Here is a 20,853-nt window from a genome sequence, read left to right on the forward strand (position 1 = left end):
CCATCAGCAAAGGTGCACCAAGAGAAGACACCCCACCGAAATGGATTGTTTGCTGCATGTCCATCATCTTTCATAGAGGGAAGGATGCCAACTAGTGATAGAGTATTCTAATTTAACAAGGTGAAGAGGACCAAAGGTTTAAACTATGCAAAAGTAGGAATAGACTGAATGTTAGGCGGTTGTTCTTCTCCCAAGGAGTAGTGAGCCTCTGGAATACATTGTCAGTGGGTGAGGTGGCTGATGACTCTCTGCCTGCCTTCAAGAGGGAGCTGGACTGCATCTTGGTTGGGACAGAGATCACATCATATAGAAAGTATATGGCTTAACAGGTAATATACACAAAGCCATGAGATCTCCTGGACTGGTTTTCATTGCCCGAGGGGATCAGAGAGGAATTTTGCAGAGTCTTTTCCCCCTTTACTGTCCCTGTGTTTTTGGACTCTAAACAATAACTTACATTTATATAGCGGCCTTAACATAGTAAAACGTCCCAAAGTGCTTCACGGGAGCATTATAAAACAAAGTACGACACCGAGCAACAAAAGAAGATATTCGATCAGATGACCAAACGCTTGGTCAAAAGAATAGATTTTTAAGAAGTGTCTTCAAGAAATAAAGCAAGGTGAAAAGGCAAGAGAGATTTAGGGAGGGTATTTCACAGTTTGGCGTTAAGGCAACTGAAGGCACAGCCACCAATGGTGGAGCAGGGATGCACGAGAGGCCAGAATTAGAGCACAGATATCTTTGAGGGTTGTGGATCTGGAGGAGATTACAGATAGGGAGAAGTGAGGCCGTTGAGGAATTTGAAAACAAGGATGAGAATTCTAAAATCAAGACACTGCTTGACCAGGAGTCAATGTAGGTCAGCGAGCACAGGGGCAATAGGGGAATGAGACTTGTGTGAATTAAGGCATGGGCAGCAGAATTTTGGATGACCTCAAACTTACAGAGTAGAATGAGAGACACCAACCAGGAATGCATTGGAATAATTAAGTCTAGAGGTAACAAAAGCATAAATGAGGGTTTCAGCAGCAGATCAGCTGAGACATGGCAGAAGTCGGGCAATGTTATGGAGGTGGGAATAGGCAGTCTTAGTAATGGGACGAATATGAAATCGGAAGTTCATTTCGGGTCAAATGTGACATCAAGGTTGTGAACAGACTGGCTTAATCTCAGACTCTTGCCTGGGAGAGGGATGGAGTTGATAGCTAGGCAACAGAGTTTGGAGCAGGGACCAAAAACAATGGCTTCAGTCTTCCCAATGTTTACTGGATGTCGGATAAGCAGTCTGATCATTTAGCAACGGTGGAGTCGAGAGAAGTGCTGGCGTGGTACAGCTGAGTGTCGTCAGCATACATGTGAAAACTAACACTGTGCTTTTGAATGATGTCACGGAAGGGCAGATTGCAGATGAGAAAATAGGAAGGGGCCAAAGACAGCTCCTTGGGGGACACCATCTCAAGATGATCCATCTCAGCCTTTTCCTGAGGTCCCCAGCACCACAGATGCCAGTCTTTAGCCAATTCAATTCACTCCACATGATATCAAGAAACGGCTAAAGGCATTGGATACTGCAAAGGCTATGGGCCCTGGCAATATTCCGGCAAAAGTACTTAAGACATGTACTCCAAGATTGGTTGCGCCTCTAGCAAAGCTGTTCCAGTACAACTACAATGCTGGCATCTACCAGACAATGTGGAAAATCACCCAGGTTATTCCTGTACACAAAAAGCAAAACAAATCCAACCTCGCCAATTACCACCCCATCAGTCTACTCTCAATCATCAGTAAAGTGATGGAAAGGGTCATCAACAGTGCTATCAAGCAGCACTTATTCAGCAATAACCTGCTCACTGAGGCTCAGTTGAGTTCCACTAGTGCCAATCAGCTCCTGACCTCATTACAGCCTTGGTCCAAACATGGATAAAAGAGCTGAACTCAAGGTGAGGTGAGAGTGACTACCCTTGACATCAAGGCAGCATTTGACCCAGTGTGGCATTAAGAAGCCGTAGCAAAACTGGAGTCAATGGGAATCAGGGGGAAAACACTCTGCTGGCTGAAGTCATACCTAGCACAAAGGAAGATGGTTGTGGTTGCTGAAGGTCAATCATCTCGACCCTAGTACACTACTGCAGGAGTTCAAGGGTAGTGTCCTAGGCCGAACCATCTTCAGGTGCTTCATCAATGACATTCCCTCCATCATAAGGTCAGAAGTGGGAATGTTCACTGATGAATGCACAATGTTCAACATCATTCACGAGTCCGCAGATACTGAAGCAGCCCATGCCCATATGCAGCAAGACCTGGACAATATCCAGGCTTGGGCTGATAAGTAGCAAGTTACATTCGCACCACACAGGTGCTGGGCAATGACCATCTCCAACAGGAGAGAATCCAACTATCTCCCCTTGACTTTCAATAGCATTACCATCGCTGAACCCCCCATCTAGACCCCGAGGTTTACCATTGACCAGAAACTGAACTGGACCAGCGACATAAGTACTGTGGCTACAAAAGCAGGAATTCTGCAGCAAGTAACTCACCTCCTGACTCCGCAAAGCCTGTCCACCATCCACAAGACACAAGTCAGGAGTGTGTTGGAAAACTCTCCACTTGCCTGGGTAACTGCAGCTCCAACAACACTCAAGAAGCTTGACAACATCCAGGACATAGCAGCTGCTTGATTGGCACCCCACCCACCACCTTCAACATTCACTCCCTTCATCACCGACGCAGTGTGTACCATCTACAAGATGCATTGCTGCAACTCACCAAGGCTCCTTCGACAGCACCTTCCAAGCCTACCAACTAGAAGAACAAAGGCAGCAGATGCATGGGAACACTACCACCTGCAAGTTCCCCTCTAAGCCACATACCATCCTGACTTGGAACTATATCACCATTCCTTCACTGTAAATGGGTCAAAATCCTGAAACTCCCTAACAGCACTGTGGGTGTACTGACACCACATAGACTGCAGCAGTTCAAGGCAGCAGCTCACCACCACTTTCTCAAGGGAAATTAGGGATGGGCAATAAATGCTGGCCTAGCCAGTGACGCCCACATCCCATGAACAAATAAAAAAAATGGAGGTAATGGTGAGGAGCAAGAAGAGAAGCCATTGCAGGTGATTCTGCAGCTATGATTCGATAGATAAGGCTGGAACCAGGTGAGACCAGTCCCACAGCTGGACAACAGTGGAGAGGCGTTGGAGGAGGATGGTATGGTCAACCACGTGAAAGGCTGCAGACCAGGCCATGAAAGATGAGGAGGGAAGTTTTTCAGACATCATTTGTGACTTTGTTAAGAGCTGTTTTGGTACTGTGGCAGGAGCAGAAACCTGATTGGAGGGATGCAAACATGGAGTTCCGGGAAAGACGGCAACAACACATTCAAAAACTTTTGAGCAGGAATGGAGGTTGGAGATTGTACGGCAGTTTGCAAGGCTGGTGGAGTCAAGGACTTTTTTTTTGAGGAGAGGTGCAATGATGGTAGATTTAAAGGAGAGAGGGAGAACACCTGAAGAGAGAGAACCATTTACAATAATCGGCTAACATGGGGACCAGGAGGGGAAGCTGGGCGATCATCAGTTTAGTCGCAATAGGATCCAGGGAACAGGAGGTGGGTCTCATGGACAAGATGAGCTGAAAGAGGACATGAGGGGAGATAGCAGAGAGGCTAAAAAAAGGTGCGAGTCCAGGGTTAGGGCAGGGAGGAGCATTATAGGAAGTTTAGCCAGGTGGGCTGGTGGAAGGGAAGGACACAGCAGACTGGATGGTCTCAATCTTAGTGCCAAAGAAGTCCATGAGCTCCTCGGACTTATTGTTGGAGGTCAAGGTGGAGGGGACAGGAGTAAGTAGCTGGTCATGAAACTCTAGCCAACATGAGTGCGGGGCAGACTTAATGGACCAGCTGGTCTTTTCTTGTTTGCCATTTTCATGTTTGTACGTAGTGATTTTATCAGATAAAACTATTAAACATTGGACAGTGATCGACTTTATATTTTGACTGAGTCTTAATTTTGAAGAGTTACCTGTTAATGAAGTGGTAGATCAATTCTGATAGGAAGGATAAAGATACATAACAAAAGAACCACATTCCTCATCTCAAAGATGGCAAGTCCCATGTTGCAAACCTGAAGGCACCCTCATCCCTTGTGGGATTTTGTTCAAAAGCACAAGCTGAACAGTTGAAATCAGCAGCCATTGTCTGATAAAATTTGTACAACTCAGCATTACTGTAATGAGCTATTTTTGCACTATAGTCATTCACTTTGGGATCAAAGCCTAAAAATACTTATGGACCATATTCGCAGATGCATTTTCGTGCAGTTCATTTGTCTGCTATGATCAGAAGAATATTGTGGCAGGTGTTTGGGACCTGGAACATTGAGCAGCATACCTTTGACCTTTTACACAGACATCGGACAGTAATATAACCAGACCAAGGACAAGATATCACTAAGCACAATTTAAAAAAATACTTAGTCTCTCTTGATATTGAACCATACAGATTGGGAATATCTGACTTCTATTCATGATCTATCTCACAAGTGGCAGTTGTGGCACAATTGGTGGCCAGGGTAAGAGAGGAGGAAATCAGCCAGGGCTCCTTCAAGAAGGGCTCAGGCTCAACTCCCATAGGGTCAAATATCCTGCCAGCACTCACTGCCTGAAGTAAGATGAATGACCTTTTTAGGTGAGGTACTGAACTTCCAGTCTTGGAAACAACCAGTAGACTTTCAACCCCTGTGAGGAACCATTCAGCAAAATCAAAAACACTAAGCAGCAGCCAGCTATGTGGTGGGGCTAATTCCATTGGTACCTGAATATTGCGAAGGAAGTGAGCAGACTGCATGGACAGGTGGATGTTTTCTGGCAGAGAGAACTGCTGGCGAATTCCTCCTACTGACAAGACGGTGGAAGCTTTGGCATACTGTATGCAAGAGAAGAGAAATTAGGATCTAAAGCAAACGACATTCAGTAAAACGCTATCACACGTGGCCCAGTGTTACAGCATGTCATTGCACCAATATGTTGTGCCATAGCGACAAGATACATTTACCTTTCTAATACCATTGTGTTCTCAGTATTATTCTCATTAATAACAGGTAGGACAAAGCGAAGATATTGCACTTCCCCATACGAGGACAAAAGCATGCAGTAACAAAGTAAAAAGCAAAAGTAAAGTAAAGGCCTGCAACTTGACCCGAACTTGACGGGAGCCGACGACATGTGTTGGGTTCAGGTCGGGTCGGGTTGCACGTCTGGGTCCGGCATTCAGGCTCGGGTCGGGTACACGCTATCACAGTTAAGTGGCTCCATTGTTAACGTAATTTTTTTGACTAGAAAGGTTGTTTTGTTAGTTATTTTAAGCTTGAGCAGATCAGCAACAAAGTGAAAAATGGAAGGTAAGTTAACTGATGATCGGGTCAGGTCAGGCGCAGGAAAAAAATGGAAGGACTCGGGCCGGGTCGGGTTGGATGTGATTCTGTCGGGCTTGTGTCTGGGTTATTTTTGCAGACCGAAGCAGGCCTTTAAAGTAAAGTCCCAATTTCCTTAGAAGATGCCGATGACATTACTCCCTTCTTTAAAAGAACTTGGCACAGGGTGGTGCAGTGAGGTAGGCAATCTGCTTACAACCCTGGCTTTAAGCACGCCAGACAAATACGATAAAGTCTCCTCTCTGCTGGCTGGTTATGAGGCAATTTCAACCTACTTCCTTGTAAGTGCAAGACCAAAGCATATACTATCTGTAATTTGTTCCACTCTGGATGATCATAAGGATGGCTGATGTGGAAAATAAATATGTTATACAGTGCGGGTGCTTCACTGGAGGCAGGGGGGGGGGGGTTTCAGGCCCAGCATCTAGAGCGGGATGTGGATGCAGCAACAGAATACAATGCAGCACCAGGGTTTGCATCGGAATCCTTCGAAAATTGCAGTTGTGCATCATGGAAGGTCCTACAGAGGCCATACAGCAAAAAAGGTCATCCTGGGCTGCTCTTAGATACTGTGCAGGGATTAGACACAGCGCTCAGGGTTACTCACGTATCTCCTCGGCTGCGAATGGTGCCGATCACGGTGTGGCCAAAGAAAGGGGAAGGGAAAAAGGTAAACATGAAAGGGATAATGTTTTGACTTTACAATGCCAGCAGGGAATTCACCCATCAGGAGCACATATGGGAAATACAAGTATTCACCCAAGTTTTCAACATGTGTACCCGTAGTAGCCCAAAGTCGGAAGGTTATCTATCCCTTAATGATAAGTAGAAATAATAACATAATTGTTTTACCATAATGAAACATTAATAATTCCTTGGATTTCAGTACTACAAATGCTCTGTGGATCGTATTCCATGAACTTATTGTTTCAAGACCACATCTTTTCATGGGGGAAAATACAATGTTTGAAAGACCGGGCAAGATTCTTTTTAACCCAAAGGCACATTTACTTGTTTAGTGCAATTTCATTTGGGAGCCAGTAAACAATGCACTTGTTTGTCAGCGATCCCTTCCTGTTCCTGATCTATAGAAAATACATCAAAGATTGACTTTGGTGCATCTAAGCCATTCTTTCAATATTTGTTATTATAACCAGACATGTTACAAATAATGTAAACCTGAAATAAAAAAAAGCTGGAAATACACCGTGGAAAAAGGAAACAAAAGCATTAAAAGACTTGAGGCAAACTGATTAAGTTTGAGTTCTGATGAAGGAGTCCCCACCCAAAACATTAAATTGACAATTTTGTTCGTGGATTTTTTTTTTATTCGTTTATGGATGTGGGTGTCACTGGCCAAGCCAGCATTTATTCAATTAGGTGGTGGTGAGATGCTTTCTTGAACTACTGCAGTCCATGTGGGGTAGGTACTCCCACAGTGCTGTTAGGAAGGGAGTTCCAGGATTTTGACCCAGCGATTCTGATGTGCCTGTTATTTCCAGTATCTCCCAGTTTTAGCTCTCCAGCTGAAGAGCAGTCTTTAAAACAGGCTCCCAGCCAAACAATGTTTTTTTTCAAAACTTGCTCCACCCTCTAAAATGGAGGGTGAGAGCAGAGGCTGAGGAAACAAAGGGATGTGTGCTAGACAAGTGAAGAGCAGATTTATTGAAATGACACCAGGGATGACAGCCTTCAAGTTATGTGGAGAGACCGGAGAAGCTACGATTACTTGCCTTAGAACAGAGAAGGTTACGAGAAGTTTAAGCAGGCCATTCAAAATTATGATAGATGATAGAGAAAAACTGTTTCCACTGGCAGGTGGGTGACCAACCAGAGGACACAGATTTAAGATAATTGCCAAAAGAACCAGGGGAGTTGGGGAGGGTGAGGTGGAGATTAGGAGAATTTCTTTTTATATGCAGAGAGTTATCATTTGGAATGCAGTTCTAGAAAGGATGGTGGAAGTAGATTCAATAGTAACTTTCAAAAGGAAATTGGATAAATAGAAAAGAAAAATTTGTAAGGTAATGGGGAAATAGCAGGCAAAATTGGATAATGGAGCCAGCACAGGCATGATGTCCCGACTGGCCTCCTGTATTATATGATTTTATGGAGTATAAAAAGGTTACAAAAGAATAGAATCGTGAGTAAAATTAAGTTAAAATGAAACCTAAAATAGAAATCAACAAGGGGAAGAAAGGGGGTGTCAGAAGTAGCCCAGATACAGTGCTTACATTTATTTAACAATTTGTTTCATAGTTTACAGCTAAATCCCAGGATAAAGCCTGTTTGAATATTATTGTAATGTTAGCATTTGTTTCATTGTCACAGTCTGTGAACAGATAACTGGTTGACCCAGCAACATAGTCATTCCCATCAGCATTGTACTCACAGTTGGGTCTCTCTCTACTACCACCACTCTGACTCCTTCCCGGATTGCTTCTTTTTTCTTCAACCAGTATGCAATAGACCAGCCAATTACCCCTCCTCCCACGATGACTATGTCGGCCCACTCAGGAGGCAGCCCAGGAGTCTGGTGCAGTGGGCTCCAGCCACTGCCAGGAAGTGATTCCTTCGCTTTTTGCCTGAATTTGACAAACTCCTTTTCTAGATCTACAACAGAGACAGAAGAGCTGTTGCTAGCCACCACAAGCAAACATCGGTGTATCATCAGACACATTATAGTCAAATCATCTTCCGTCATCACCTAACAACCATCCACATTCCAGCAGCGATAGCGATCAGGAACCCTAGCTGATTTTATCCTCCTTAACCTTGGGAGGCCGAGGCCAATTACAGCACCCTATTGCAGCCTGGGTTAAAAAAAGCTAATCCAGTACGGTTCAGGGTCAAACCCAGCAGCGCAATTACCAACAGCTGTTAGGTAATGCTTTTTTTTTTCAAAAATCAATAAAGTATCGAAGTTTGAGTTGGATTGCTTATTTCAAAAGTTGTTGCTGATCCCCTTCAAGAGCTCATAGTAAATAATTGCTGCAGAGGGATTTATCAAACATTCAACAACTTGCATTTATATAGCACCTTTAACAAGGTGCTTCATAGGAATGTTATCAAACAATATTTGACACTGAGCCACAAAGAGATATTAAGACAGACTTGGTCAAAAACGTAGGTTTTAAGGAGCGTCTTAAAGGTAGTGAGACTTAGGGACGGAACTCCCGAGCTTAGGGCCTTGCTAGCTAAAGGTACGACCATCAATGTAGCAATGAAAATTGAGGATGCGCAAGAGGCTGGAATTATAGGAACACAAAGATCTCCAAGGTTTGTAGAGTTGCAAGAGGTTAAAGAGAAAGAAAGGGGGTGGTGAGGGAATGGAGGGATTTGAAAACAGGGATGATAAACAGAATTCAGTCAGAATTACATTCATATTAAATACTAAGAGCTATTTTAAGTCATACAGGAACCAGTTGATTGCTCTGTCCATCAAAATAAATTTAAGAGACAGAGTTAAAGAGGATATGTAGTCATCTGTGTAATCTTAAATGCTGTACTCTGGCTGTACAATTACTTGCATCCCTAAAAAAACCCCAAAAATTCCTGTTCTTGCTCCTGAACACTGGCCAAGGAAAGCTGCTGTCTAGTGTGCCTTTGTGGATATTGGATGAGGACAGAATTAGGCTCAATCACAATGTTAGTGCAAAGGCTTTTGTATGAACACAGGTGCTTGAGTGAGGTGCCAGAGCAGCTGGCACCTGTGGAACCAAATTCTAGCAAAGTCAACAGTTTCAGGAAAGGAGAAAACTAGTGAGTGAAAAAGGCTTTGATCAAGAATGTGGTTAAATCATTGTAATTTCACCACAGGAGCAGAGTTTTTGGTGACTGCCCCCGTTTTAGCTCCAATTCAGACTGATCCATTCTAATCCCATTTCCCTGCTCTTGTACCCTATATTTTTTCTTTTCTAATTTTTAACTTAAATGTCATGATTGACGGATGCTCACAACCCACCTGTCGCACATTCACTGCAGTTATATAGCACCTTGCACAGCCTCAAAATGTCCCAAAGCACTTTAGGACCAATTCAGCATTTTTGTAGTGTAATCACTATTGTAATGTAGGAAACACAGCTGCCAATTTACGTACAGCAAGGTCCAACAAACAATGATTGACAAACAGTTTATTTGGTAATGTCTAAGGATAAAGGTTGGCCATGACATCAGGAAAGCTCCCTTGCTCTTCTTCAAATAACACCATTGGATCTTTTACATCTACCTGGGGGCAGATGTCCTTGGTTTAACGTTTCAGCCAAAGACTGGCTCCTGCAACACAAATAATTAATTATTCAATTTTGAAAGTTACTGTTGAATGTTGTCACGCACGTCGGAAATGCAATGATACAAAATTGACGGATTCTTATGACCGAGGTGGGAGGAGTGCACTGTCTTTTCTAGTTCCACTTCTCCACAGGTCAAAAACAACATTTTTTATAAAATGTTTACCCAGTTACCGTTGCAGTCAATCATATACTGTACTCTTTATCCCAGAATAAAAACACACCAACCAGGTTTCTTCAATAAGCAACAAAATTATCAGTTTATGAAGAAACAAGATTTAACCAGTAACAAAGCAAAGCATTAACACACAGATTGAAATATGAAAGTTCTCTTTCTAAATTCCCCATACACAAAAAAAAACACAGAAATTCTCTCTGCAGAGATCTGTTACAAAAAAAACCCCAAAAAGAATACTCTGGCTAAATACTTGCTAATTCTTGAAGAAAAATAAAGATATGGAAAGATGGCAGTTGTCCCTTTATTCTGGCGTCCCAAATACAGTCGGCTGTCACTGGGATCTTTCTAGAACAGTTCTTTGCAGGCGACCTTGAAGATCAGTTTGGCAGGCTTTCCAGGAGAAATGCGCCAACAGGGGCTTTTGGAAGGCCTTTCAGGAGGAACGCAGTATCAATTTCTCTATTTTTTTCCCCTCGCTTCCAAGAACTTCTCGAAGAGATGGAAAAGCCGGCAGGCTTTTCAAAGAGATGGAAAAGGCTGAGCTGGGGTTTTGTCCTCGACAGGTTGACTTGTTAAACTCCTCTCAAAACACTGTCCACATCCCAACTGACTGTCCAAAGTGAAACCAAAACAATATCTCACAAGTCAAGCTTCCTGACCCCTATAAATCATGACTTGTCACTTCTCTGTAAACATCTTTCCCAGGTCAAAAAGTCCCCGCTGGGTACTTACCTGAAGACAGGTGACTTCCAGTCAATGTTGCTTTCAAACAACCTCTCAATGACCCTTGAAAACACATCCATGGAATTTTTCTCAGTTTGAGAACACAGGTCTTCAAAATTTTACAGAAAATGGAAGCACTTTCGTAACAGGACGAATTGAAGTTTTGGGAAAAAAAGGGCTTTATCTTTTAAAAAATGAACCTTTATTTTAAAAAGTAAACAATGGTCCAAAATGGTGCCAGAGAAAAAAGGGGATTGACCTTTTGTGTATTCAAATAGTCTGACAAAGAGAAAGGACCAACCTTCAAAGTCAAAAGGTGTTATTGAAACCCATCTCACCCTATCCTAAAAACATTTCAGAATTGAATGCCTTCTTCAAAAACAAAGGAGGTATGAAGTAGCCACATCCTGAATGTCATGCAGGCCCCTATCTGCCAAGAATGAGGTACATTAATTTCACCACATGGACATTAAATTTCAAATTGTTGCTGGGAAGAAGAGAAGGCCTGTGACAAAGGGTTGCCAGGCCCCCAGCTGGAAAGACATTTTTTGCATATTAACAGACAGTACTTGGAACAAAGGAGCAATCCCCTGCTCCAGTACAATCCACAAACAGACGTGGTCAAACCAGTTAGTCACATGACTAACTTGTTTGGCAGTCTGGGTTTTTTTTCTGAATTGTACAGTCTGAGTGTCTGCAGAAAGCTGTTTTCTCCTGGATTGAAAAGACCTCCCCTGGCTGGCTCACTACAGCCTCTCCTGTCTGCTCCCACCTCTTTCTCACCTGGTCGTAACACTGGACTATTGTGTGATCACCATGGGAAAGAAACCGGAGTGTCTCCCTTCAGGAAGTGAGAAGTGGCACAGGTTTACCTTAAAACAAAGACAGCCACAGAGGGACGGAGACATACACAGAGTCGCAGCACCTGCTCTGCTGAAAAAATCCGACATCTACATAATACAGCAGAGAGGGGGAGCTGGAAGTCACCCATCATCTTCTGCAGAACCTTCAATCAAGAGAGAAATCTACAATCATCTCAGGCCTACAACTATCTGGAACTTGAGTCGCAAGAGAATTCAACAAGTTTATCGTAACCCCCCTCCCCCCCCCACAAAAACCCACCTAACTCTTTTCCGTTCTCCATCGGTTTCATCTTGTGTGCGCGAGCGAATGAGGTTGCGACAATTTTGGGATAAGACGTTTTGATCAATAAACAGTTGACTTTGTTTTTTTAAAACCAGTCGCTGTCTGTTTATTTGAAAATTGCAACCCTGAGGGGCTAAACTCTTAATACAAATACACATGCTGCTGTCAGGTGGGAACCACCCAAGTCACACCACGTGGCCGTAACAATGTGCTCCCACCACCTTTTCAGACAGTGCATTTCTGATTATAACAACTCGCTGCATTTTTTTTCCCTCATGTCCCCTTAAATCTGTATCCTCTGGTTATTGATCCTTCTGCCACTGGAAACAGTTTAGCCTTATTTACTCTTTCAAAACTAATCATGATTTTGAATACCTTTTTAAAATTTCCTCCTGACCTCTGCTATAAGGAGAACAACCCTAGTTTCTCCAGTCTCACCAGAGAACTGAAGTCTCTCATCCCTGGTCTTATTCTAGTAAATCCTCTCTACACCCTGTCAGGCCTAACCAGTGTTTTGTAACTGTTTAGCATAACTTCCTTGCTTTTGTACTTTTATGCTTCCATTAATAAAGCAAAGAATTTCATAGAATGGTTACAGCACAGAGGAGGCTATTTGGCCCATCGTGTCATGGTTTCTTTCTTTAAAAAAACCCAGCCTGATCAACTTATAGTCCTGGAGTGATTAAGCACATAAAGAGGCCATAAGCCCATCAAACCCATGCCAGCTCTCTGTACAGCAATCCAGTCAGTCCCATTCCCCTGCTCTATCCCTGTAGCCCTGCAATTTTATTTCCCTCAAGTGCCTATCCAATTTTCATTTGAAATCATTGATCATCTCTGCTTCTGCCATCCTCATAAGCAGTAAGTTCCAGGTCATTACCACTTACTGTGTAGAAAAGCTCTTCCTCGCATCCCCTTTATCTCATGCTCAAAACCTTCAATCTGTGTCCCCTAGTCCTTGTACAATCAGCTAATGGGAACAGTTTTCCTCTGTCCACTTTATCTAAACCTGTCTTAAGAGGTGTACTGCTCTATCAGATCTCCCCTCAATCTCTTTTACTCCAAGGAGAACAACTCCAACTTTTCCAACCTAACTTTGTAGCTAAATTCCCTCATCTCTGGAACCATTCTGGTAAATCTCCTTTGCACCCTCTCAAGGACCTTCAAGCTCTTCCTAAAGTGTGGTGACCAGAAGTAGACAATATCTAGTTGTGGCCTAACCAGAGCTTTATAAAGGTTCAGCATAACTTTCCTGCTTTTGTATACTATGTCTATATTTATGAAGCCCAAGATCCCATATGCTTTGCTAACTACTCTCTCAATATGTCCTGCCACCTTCAAAGATCTGTGCACATGAACCCTCTGTCCCTGCACACTCTTTGGAACTGTACCATTAAGTATATATTGCTCTTCCCCATCCCTTCTGGCAAAATGCATCACCTCACACTTCTCTGTATTAAATTCCATCTATCCTGCAGGAATTGTGTACGTATTCCTCCAATCTCTCTGTTCCTGCACCCTCTTTAAAATTATATTTATTTTATAATCCAGCTCTTCATTCTTCCAACCAAAATGCATCACTTCACACTTCTATGTGCTGAACCACCTTCTCAAGGGCAACAATAAATGCTGGCCTAGCTAGTGATGCCCACATCCCATGAACAAATAACAAACATTTTTTCTGCCATGTGTTTATCCATTTCACCAGTCTATGTCCTGAAGTTTGTTACTACCCTCATTATTTACTTCCTTTCTGAGTTTTGTGTCAGCTGCAAAATTTGAAATACCCAAGTCCAATTCATGAATATGCATCAAAAAGAGCAGTGGTCCCAATACTGACTCGAGGAATATTATTGTATATTTTCCTTCAATCTGAAAAACAACCGTTCACCACTACTCTCTTTCTGTCCCGCCAATTGTGTATCCACACTGCCATGATCCCATCAATACCATGGGCTTTTGTCTCGCTTACTAGGCTTTTAATGTGATATGTTGTCAAATTCTTTTGAAAGCCGAAATACACAATATCAACTGCATTATCCTCATCAATCCTCTCAAAGAACTCAATCAAGCTAGTCAAAAACAATGCAGCTTTAACAGATTAATAAATTCATTTATTAGCCCTTAATTATCTAATAGCCAATTAATTTTGTTGCAGATTATTGTCTCAAAGACTTAATAGAGATCGCTAATATTTTCTTAGAATTTGGATCCAGAATTTTTTTGCCTGTGGATCAAAAAAAATTGATTTTCAAAAGATAAGAAACATAGGCAACTTTTTTGTTTTCAATAAAAGGGAAAGAATTGTGGAAGATTACCAACATGAGTGGAACAGTAAACCATGCCAGGGCTTTAATAAAAATAGACAGTTCCTATTCGGAAAGAGGAAACAGACTATTAGTTCCAGAATGATTGTAGGAAAGTCAAAGTAAGGTTACAATGATAATTTTCCCTGTTTTACTTAACAACTGTTTAATGACTGTTACCTGCAGAGGGCAACCACTCAGGGCTGAATAAATAATTGATCAAGATCTTGGATCAAGGACAAATTTCACAAACTTTAGCTTACTGGAAGCTCCCCAGGAAAGGGACTGAGGTCACTAATGTACAGATATCTCCATGAGGGAAGGATTGAAGGCACCCGCCAATTTAGAAATATGTCTATGGGACATCTTCCTGCAGAAGAGACTGAGACACAATAATCAGTGTACCGTTGACTCCAAGAGAATGAGGTGAATTTCAGGCTATCTTTCAATACTTTTTACCTTGCAGTCGTGGCAGAGGTGTAGTTTCCACAGGTAAACTGGGTCTTCCATGAACTGAAAACTGTACTCATCACGAGCAGGATAGTGAATAACAGGATTTGCGATTATGGTATTCTATACAGGATAGAATATGGGATGAATACGATGTTCTGATCCACTTCTGAAATGCAGCAAATACCAAACAACCAAGACATTACGTTCAGGCTAAAACTAATGGTCAGATTTATTTACTTGCAAAATGTTACATCCAAGAAAATGCTTCAAATCTTTGTAGTTCTTTTCAGTGACCTCTGACAGATGGATGGAGGTTACATGGACCCTTCTTAGCTGTCCCACATGATATGGGCACTGCAAATCAAGAAACAGGAAGTTATGGGACGGACTATATAATATACAGGGTGTCTATCCTTTGATAGAAAGGCATCTTCCCTCAGTCTATTTGCTGTAGACTACTGCTGGTCCTCTAAATCACACATTCTCTAGTTCTTTCTAGCTCTCAATGCCTTTAAACAACATGCATGACTTTTCTTACAATGAATTTCCTTTATAAATCAATCCATTTAGGATTAAATACATTAAGCATGAATGCTTGCACATTATAACAATTGCGACAGCGAAAACTACTCATCCATACAATTTGTTTTAGTATTAGTATACAGTAGTTATATGGTTATGGCAATGGGCCAGCAACCCAGTTGTAAATTCAGCTTCCACCAAAGCAAGTTGGCAAATTGAATTCAATAAAGTTGGTCATTTGTGGTTAGCCCCAAAAAATGATTATGAAAACTGTCAGATCATTGTAAAACTTCAACAGAGTTCATCAATGTCCTTCATTAACCTGCTACCCAGTCTGGCCTACGTGTGACCTGAATCCCACACTTTAATGTTGACTCTTGATGTCCTTAGTAGAACAAGAACCATTAAAAAATCTTAAGCTTACAAAGACACATTATCCCTCAGCCAGCAACTGGATCAGGATCTAGAAACTAGCTTTGCATCTTGGCTGATACATTTAACAACCTCTGTCTTCTCAGATCTCCATCTATGTTTAGTAAGGCAAAACTCCCAATCCTGGTTTATTTTTTAAAATAAGATGTAACTTGTATATTAAGGTCATACAAAAATGTATAATACAGAAGTCTCCCAAATCATAATATCTGAATTCTCATTATGGAGGGATCTGTGACATGGATGTAGACACAATGGTCAATGTAGTCAGCCTGGGTTCGGTGGTAGCACTGTCACCAGAGTGAGAATGCCAAGTGTTTAAGTTCCACTCGAGACTTGAGCACATAACCTAGGCTAACAGTGGTCAAACTTCTTTGGTTAAAGGACCCCCTTTTCAAATGGAATAGAAACCACAGATCACTCCACCCCATCTAAATAATACTATTTCACTGATCTAAATAGTGATGAGACAAACCAGAGATAAAAGGATAAGTGCAACTCCAATAACATTCTAGTACCTGCCAACTGAACTGTTTTTAATGTGGTTAAAGATTGCCAGTTAATGGTATATATAGATCATATCCAATACAAACAGCTATTGGCCAAATCAGTAACAGGAGTCTCACCCTATTTAGATGTTTAACAGGCTCAAAGCACTTTACTATTTTAATTAAAAAGTAACTTCCCAGAAACATACGAGTTTCCTACTCTGCAGTTCTATTAGAGTACTCACTTGAATGTGAAATTCTCAGCAATGTTTTACGTACCTGTGCAAACCCAGCCCAGTTCCTTGTGATTTAATCATTCAAGGAATTTACATTATTGCAATACAGTGTAAGATTTGAGCAAGTGAAGCTGACATTTTTTTTTCCATAACTACAAAAATCAAACCAATAAGAAACTAAAACAGAAAATGCTGGAAATACTCAGTAGATCAGGCAGCATTATAAAAGCACTTGTTCACTGCACAAGTCCAAATTGAATGCTTTTTTTTATTTCCAAAATATACTTTATACATAAAAATCTGTAAAAAATACATGACAAAACAGTTTCAAACAACACAAAGTCAAAAAATACAAACAGTGCAAAGGAGAACAATTTCCTTCAATACAATCATGAGTTGCCTCACAACCCTTCCATTTCAATTGTCATGCCATATACACTTTTACATTTTACAGCAAATGAAAATTTTCCCGACACAGTTTGAGGGGTTTCCCATGGATCTAGCCCCTCCGTTCAGCTTGGTGGGGGGACCTCACGCAGTGGTCTTTCCCCATTGAGCCTTTGCTGTGGCTGCCCCAAGCTTTAGTGCGTCCCTCAGCACGTAGTCCTGGACCTTGTAATGTTCCAGTCTGCAACATTCGGTCGTGGACAACTCTTTGCGCTGGAAGATCAGCAAGTTTTGGACAGACCAAAGGGCGTCTTTCACCGAATTGATAGTCCTCCAGCAACAGTTGATGTTTGTCTCGGTGTGCGTCCCTGGGAACAGCCCGTAGAGCACAGACTCCTGTGTTACCGAGCTGCTTGGGATGAACCTCGACAAAAACCACTGCATCTCTTTCCACACCTGCTTTGCAAAGACACATTCCAGAAGGAGATGGGCAACTGTCTCTTCCCCACCACAGCTACCGTGGGGGCATTGTGCGGAGGGGGTGAGACTTTGGGCGTACAGGAAGGATCTGACGGGGAGGGCTCTTCTCACCACCAGCCAAGCTACATCTTGGTGCTTGTTTGAAAGCTCTGGTGATGAGGCATTCCGTCAAATGACTTTGGCGGTCTGCTCAGGGAACCATCCGACAGGATCCACCGTCTCCTTTTCCCGTAGGGCCACAAGTCCAAATTGAATGCACCTTAGTATTACATCATCAGCTGGATTCCCACTGAAAGTAAATGAGACTCACCACCGAAAACCATGGCAGCCAAGGCATCCCTCAATGTAAAGGCGGCGAGTATTCAGAAGAGGAAATCTTCTCAGCTACTTGTGCAGGATGAACACTAACTACCATTAAGTTATACAAAGCGAACAGCTGATCTTTCTTCCCTCCCTTCTATTTTTCCTGTATTATCACTTTCTCTTGACCACTAGAAAGATCATGTCACAGATCTCTTGGGAAGTCTCTACAGACCACAGTTAAGAGAACCACTGTTCAAGGCTGACACTCTAGTGTAGCATTGAGGGAGTGCTGCACTGTCAGAGGAGGAGCCGTCTTTCAGAGATGTAAAACCAAGACCCTGTCTGGCCTCAGATGAAAATATCTCATGGCACTATTTCAATAAGAGCAGGGAAGTTCTTCCCAGTGTCCTGGCCAACATTTTCCCCTCAACCATCAACTAAACTGTTTAGCTCATCATGATCACATTGTTACTTGCAGGAGCTCGCTGTGCGCAAATTGGCTTATGCGTTTCCTACATTTCAACAAGTTACACTTCAAAATACTTGATCCCTTGTAAAGGATTTTGGGACATCTGGAGGTTGTGAAAGGGGCTATTTTAGTGCAAGTCATTCTTCCTTTTCGAGATTGTTATGAGGCTGTGGAATTCATTTCCAGGGTGAGTGGTTGAGACACAAAACTACCTTAACAGTCAAAAGGAGTGGATAGGTGGATGAGGAAAAGGAGATATAGAAATGTATACACATTATAACATGGAAATAGATTTCTTCCTAGCAGCATTAACCCTTCAGCGAGCAAACAGATTTAAAACGTGGTAGGTCGCAGTGATTAAAACTATTTACTCGCCTGAAGGCTAAACACTAACCATGGGCTACCTATAATCTTTCTTAAAAATTCATTCCTGGGATGTGGGCATCGCTGGCTAGGCCAGCATTTATTGCCCATCCCTAGTTGCCCTCGAAGGTAGTGGTGAGCTGCCTTCATGAACCGTTGTAGTCCAGTTGGGGTAGATACACCCTCAGTGCTGTCAAGAAGAGTGCTCCAGAATTTTGACCAAGCGACAGTGAAGGAACAGCGATATAGTTCCAAGTCAGAATGGTGTGTAGCTTGGAGGGGAACTTGCAGGTTTCCCATGCATCTGCTGCCCTTGTCCTTCCAGGTGGTAGAGGTTTGGAAGGTGCTGTAAAGCAGCCTTGGTGCATTGCTACAGTGCATCTTATAGATGGTACACACTGCTGCCACTGTTCGTCGATGGTGGGGGGAATGCCAATCAAGCGGGCTGTCTTGTCTTGGATGGTGTCAAACGTCTTGAGTGTTATTGGAACTGCACCCATCCAGGCAGGTGGAGAGTATTCTATCACACTCTTGACTGTTATAACATGTATTTCCATCTCTTTCATCTGATGTGGTGTTTGTGGGAGTATATAGCGCACAAGTTGATTGATATGTATACCTACATAACAGCAAAAAAGAACTACATTTAAGTGTCTAAGGCAAGTTCCTTAATGTACCAAATTACAAAAGCTTGCACCGTAAAGTCCATCAGGAGCAGAATGACACTAACAATGAATACTTGCAAAACCTGGGCTGGATTTTGAAACTGCTATAAGTATACAAAGTTAATTACTAAAGTTGATGCAGGGGCACTTTGCTGCAACTACAGAAATGTTAATGCGTTTTAGGTTGGGTCATCTTCAGATGCTTTCCACCCACTTCACCCCTTACCTTTGATAAAGTCGTCGCTTTTTCGTGCCTGGGTGCTGCTGCGAATGCCGGCCCGACCTTGATTCAGCAGATAGGGACATCGCTGCAGGAAGCTCAGTGACCCGAGAGCTCGGGCTCCTCTGCAATTCCAGAGAAACATTCGAATCACCTTGGTACACCAGCCGACACTGAACGTGCCGAGCGAAGCATGTCGACCACATGCGCCGTGATGTCATTACGCCCGAAGCAAAGCTGGCAATGACATTATGCGTCCTCTCTTTCCCCTCCCCCCGGTCGCTCTCTCTTCTTGGGCGGGAATTACAAAAAGCAGTCATCTCTCCGCCCTCTAATCGGGAAGGCCAGCCCCTATCTGCACAGACAGTGTCTCATATTTCTGTAAATTACAGGACAGTTAAGAAGCTGCTGCACTCACATTATTACCACTCAGATTTAATTTACGCCTTGGAGTTTTCCCTGTCGCGCAATAAAATCCGAAACACAATGTGATGCGGCCGCTGGTAAATCGGCGCCGTGTTTTGAATCAGTCTATGGTCATAACTGCTAAGATGTTGTGAAGGAGCGCGCGAGCCTGGGGGCGGGAGACCGTTTCCAGGAAGTGACGCAGCCTCCGGGAAGTGACGCGCCCTGAGCCTGACGTGTCCTGTTCTGTCCCGGATTTTTCTTGGTTGTTCTGGATCGTTCTGAGGCTGCTGGCGCAATGCTGGACTTCTTCACCATCTTCAGTAAGGGCGGTATCGTGCTGTGGTGCTTCCAGGGGGTGAACAGCCCCTTCAGCGGCACCGTCAACGCGCTCATCCGGAGCGTCATCCTCCAGGTGAGGTGAGAGGGGGCAGGGGAGCCGGATGGGGAGTGCGCGGAGGCTCGGCGTGGGTGATAGGGGATGGGACAGGGTGGTGGTCGCTGATGGCCGGGATGGGAGCTGGGGAGGGGGTGGGGTGATTGTTGGGCTGGAACCAGGGGTAACAGCTGGAGGGTGTGTGGGGACAGTAGGGATTGGGTGGGGAAGTGGGAGTGTTGAGGGAGCCGGCAACCGGTGGAGACCCTGAGCCTAGCTTGGCCTTTCCCCACCCCGACAGCTGCCGCCCAGTTCCCCGTCTGTCCAGATTGGGGTCGGTGTAGAGTTTGTCTTTCTAAGGAGCGAGTGGCTTTTGGTGACTTGGTTCATACCACAAGTTCATTGTCAATACTTGGTAGTGAACCGATGTAAATTGAGCGTTGGAGCAAGGACCGAGTCTAAGCAGAAATGGGATGAGAATCCCTGCTCCCAAAAATCTCATTCCAGGGTTCGAGCCCCACTCTGCATTCAGAACAATAGCTTTTCTTAAGTTCGGAACTACAGGATTTATTCCTAAAAGTAGCTGTAACTCGCGGTGGTGTGAAGTGTATTTTCTTAATATTGGCATTTCAATTCTGACATTACTGGATCAATAACCTTGACAATAGATTTCAACCTGTGTCAGATACCTGACTGACCAAACAAATAAAAGCAAAAAATTGCGGGTGCTGGAAATAAAGTTTCCAGTTGAGGAAACAAAGCTCAAAGCCAGTTTTATACCTCCAAATGCACAAACTTCTGATAAATATGAAATATAAGTGCATGAGAGAGAAAAACAAAAAGTGCTGGAAATACTCAGCAGGTCTGGCAGCATCTGTGGAGAGAGAAAGGTCATCGAACTCTGTCTTTCTCTACAGATGCTGCCAGACCTGCTGAGTATTTCAGTATTTTCTGTTTTTATTACCATAT

At 43.1% G+C, this 20,853-nt stretch overlaps 2 protein-coding genes across 3 annotated transcripts in view; one reads left to right on the forward strand and one right to left on the reverse strand.

Annotated features, from left to right (window-relative positions):
* The window catches only part of foxred1 (FAD-dependent oxidoreductase domain containing 1), a 50,268-nt gene extending 30,947 nt beyond the window's left edge, over nt 1–19,321 (reverse strand). Inside the window, exons 1-3 of the mRNA XM_068053798.1 lie at nt 19,110–19,321; nt 7,836–8,056; nt 4,825–4,935 (exon numbers count right to left, since the gene is read on the reverse strand). Coding sequence (XP_067909899.1) covers nt 4,825–4,935; nt 7,836–8,056; nt 19,110–19,248 — 471 coding nt within the window. The 5' untranslated portion in view covers nt 19,249–19,321. The remainder of the gene's footprint in view (nt 1–4,824; nt 4,936–7,835; nt 8,057–19,109) is intronic.
* Nucleotides 19,322–19,706: 385 nt separating this feature from the next.
* srpra (SRP receptor subunit alpha) overlaps nt 19,707–20,853 on the forward strand; it is a 59,510-nt gene continuing 58,363 nt past the window's right edge. For both annotated transcript variants that reach the window (XM_068053796.1, XM_068053797.1), the window contains exon 1: nt 19,707–19,923. In XM_068053796.1, the coding sequence (XP_067909897.1) occupies nt 19,807–19,923 (117 nt within the window). In that variant the 5' untranslated portion in view covers nt 19,707–19,806. The remainder of the gene's footprint in view (nt 19,924–20,853) is intronic.

Source organism: Heterodontus francisci, chromosome 22 (genome assembly GCF_036365525.1).
Source record: "Heterodontus francisci isolate sHetFra1 chromosome 22, sHetFra1.hap1, whole genome shotgun sequence".
Taxonomy (NCBI): domain Eukaryota; kingdom Metazoa; phylum Chordata; class Chondrichthyes; order Heterodontiformes; family Heterodontidae; genus Heterodontus; species Heterodontus francisci.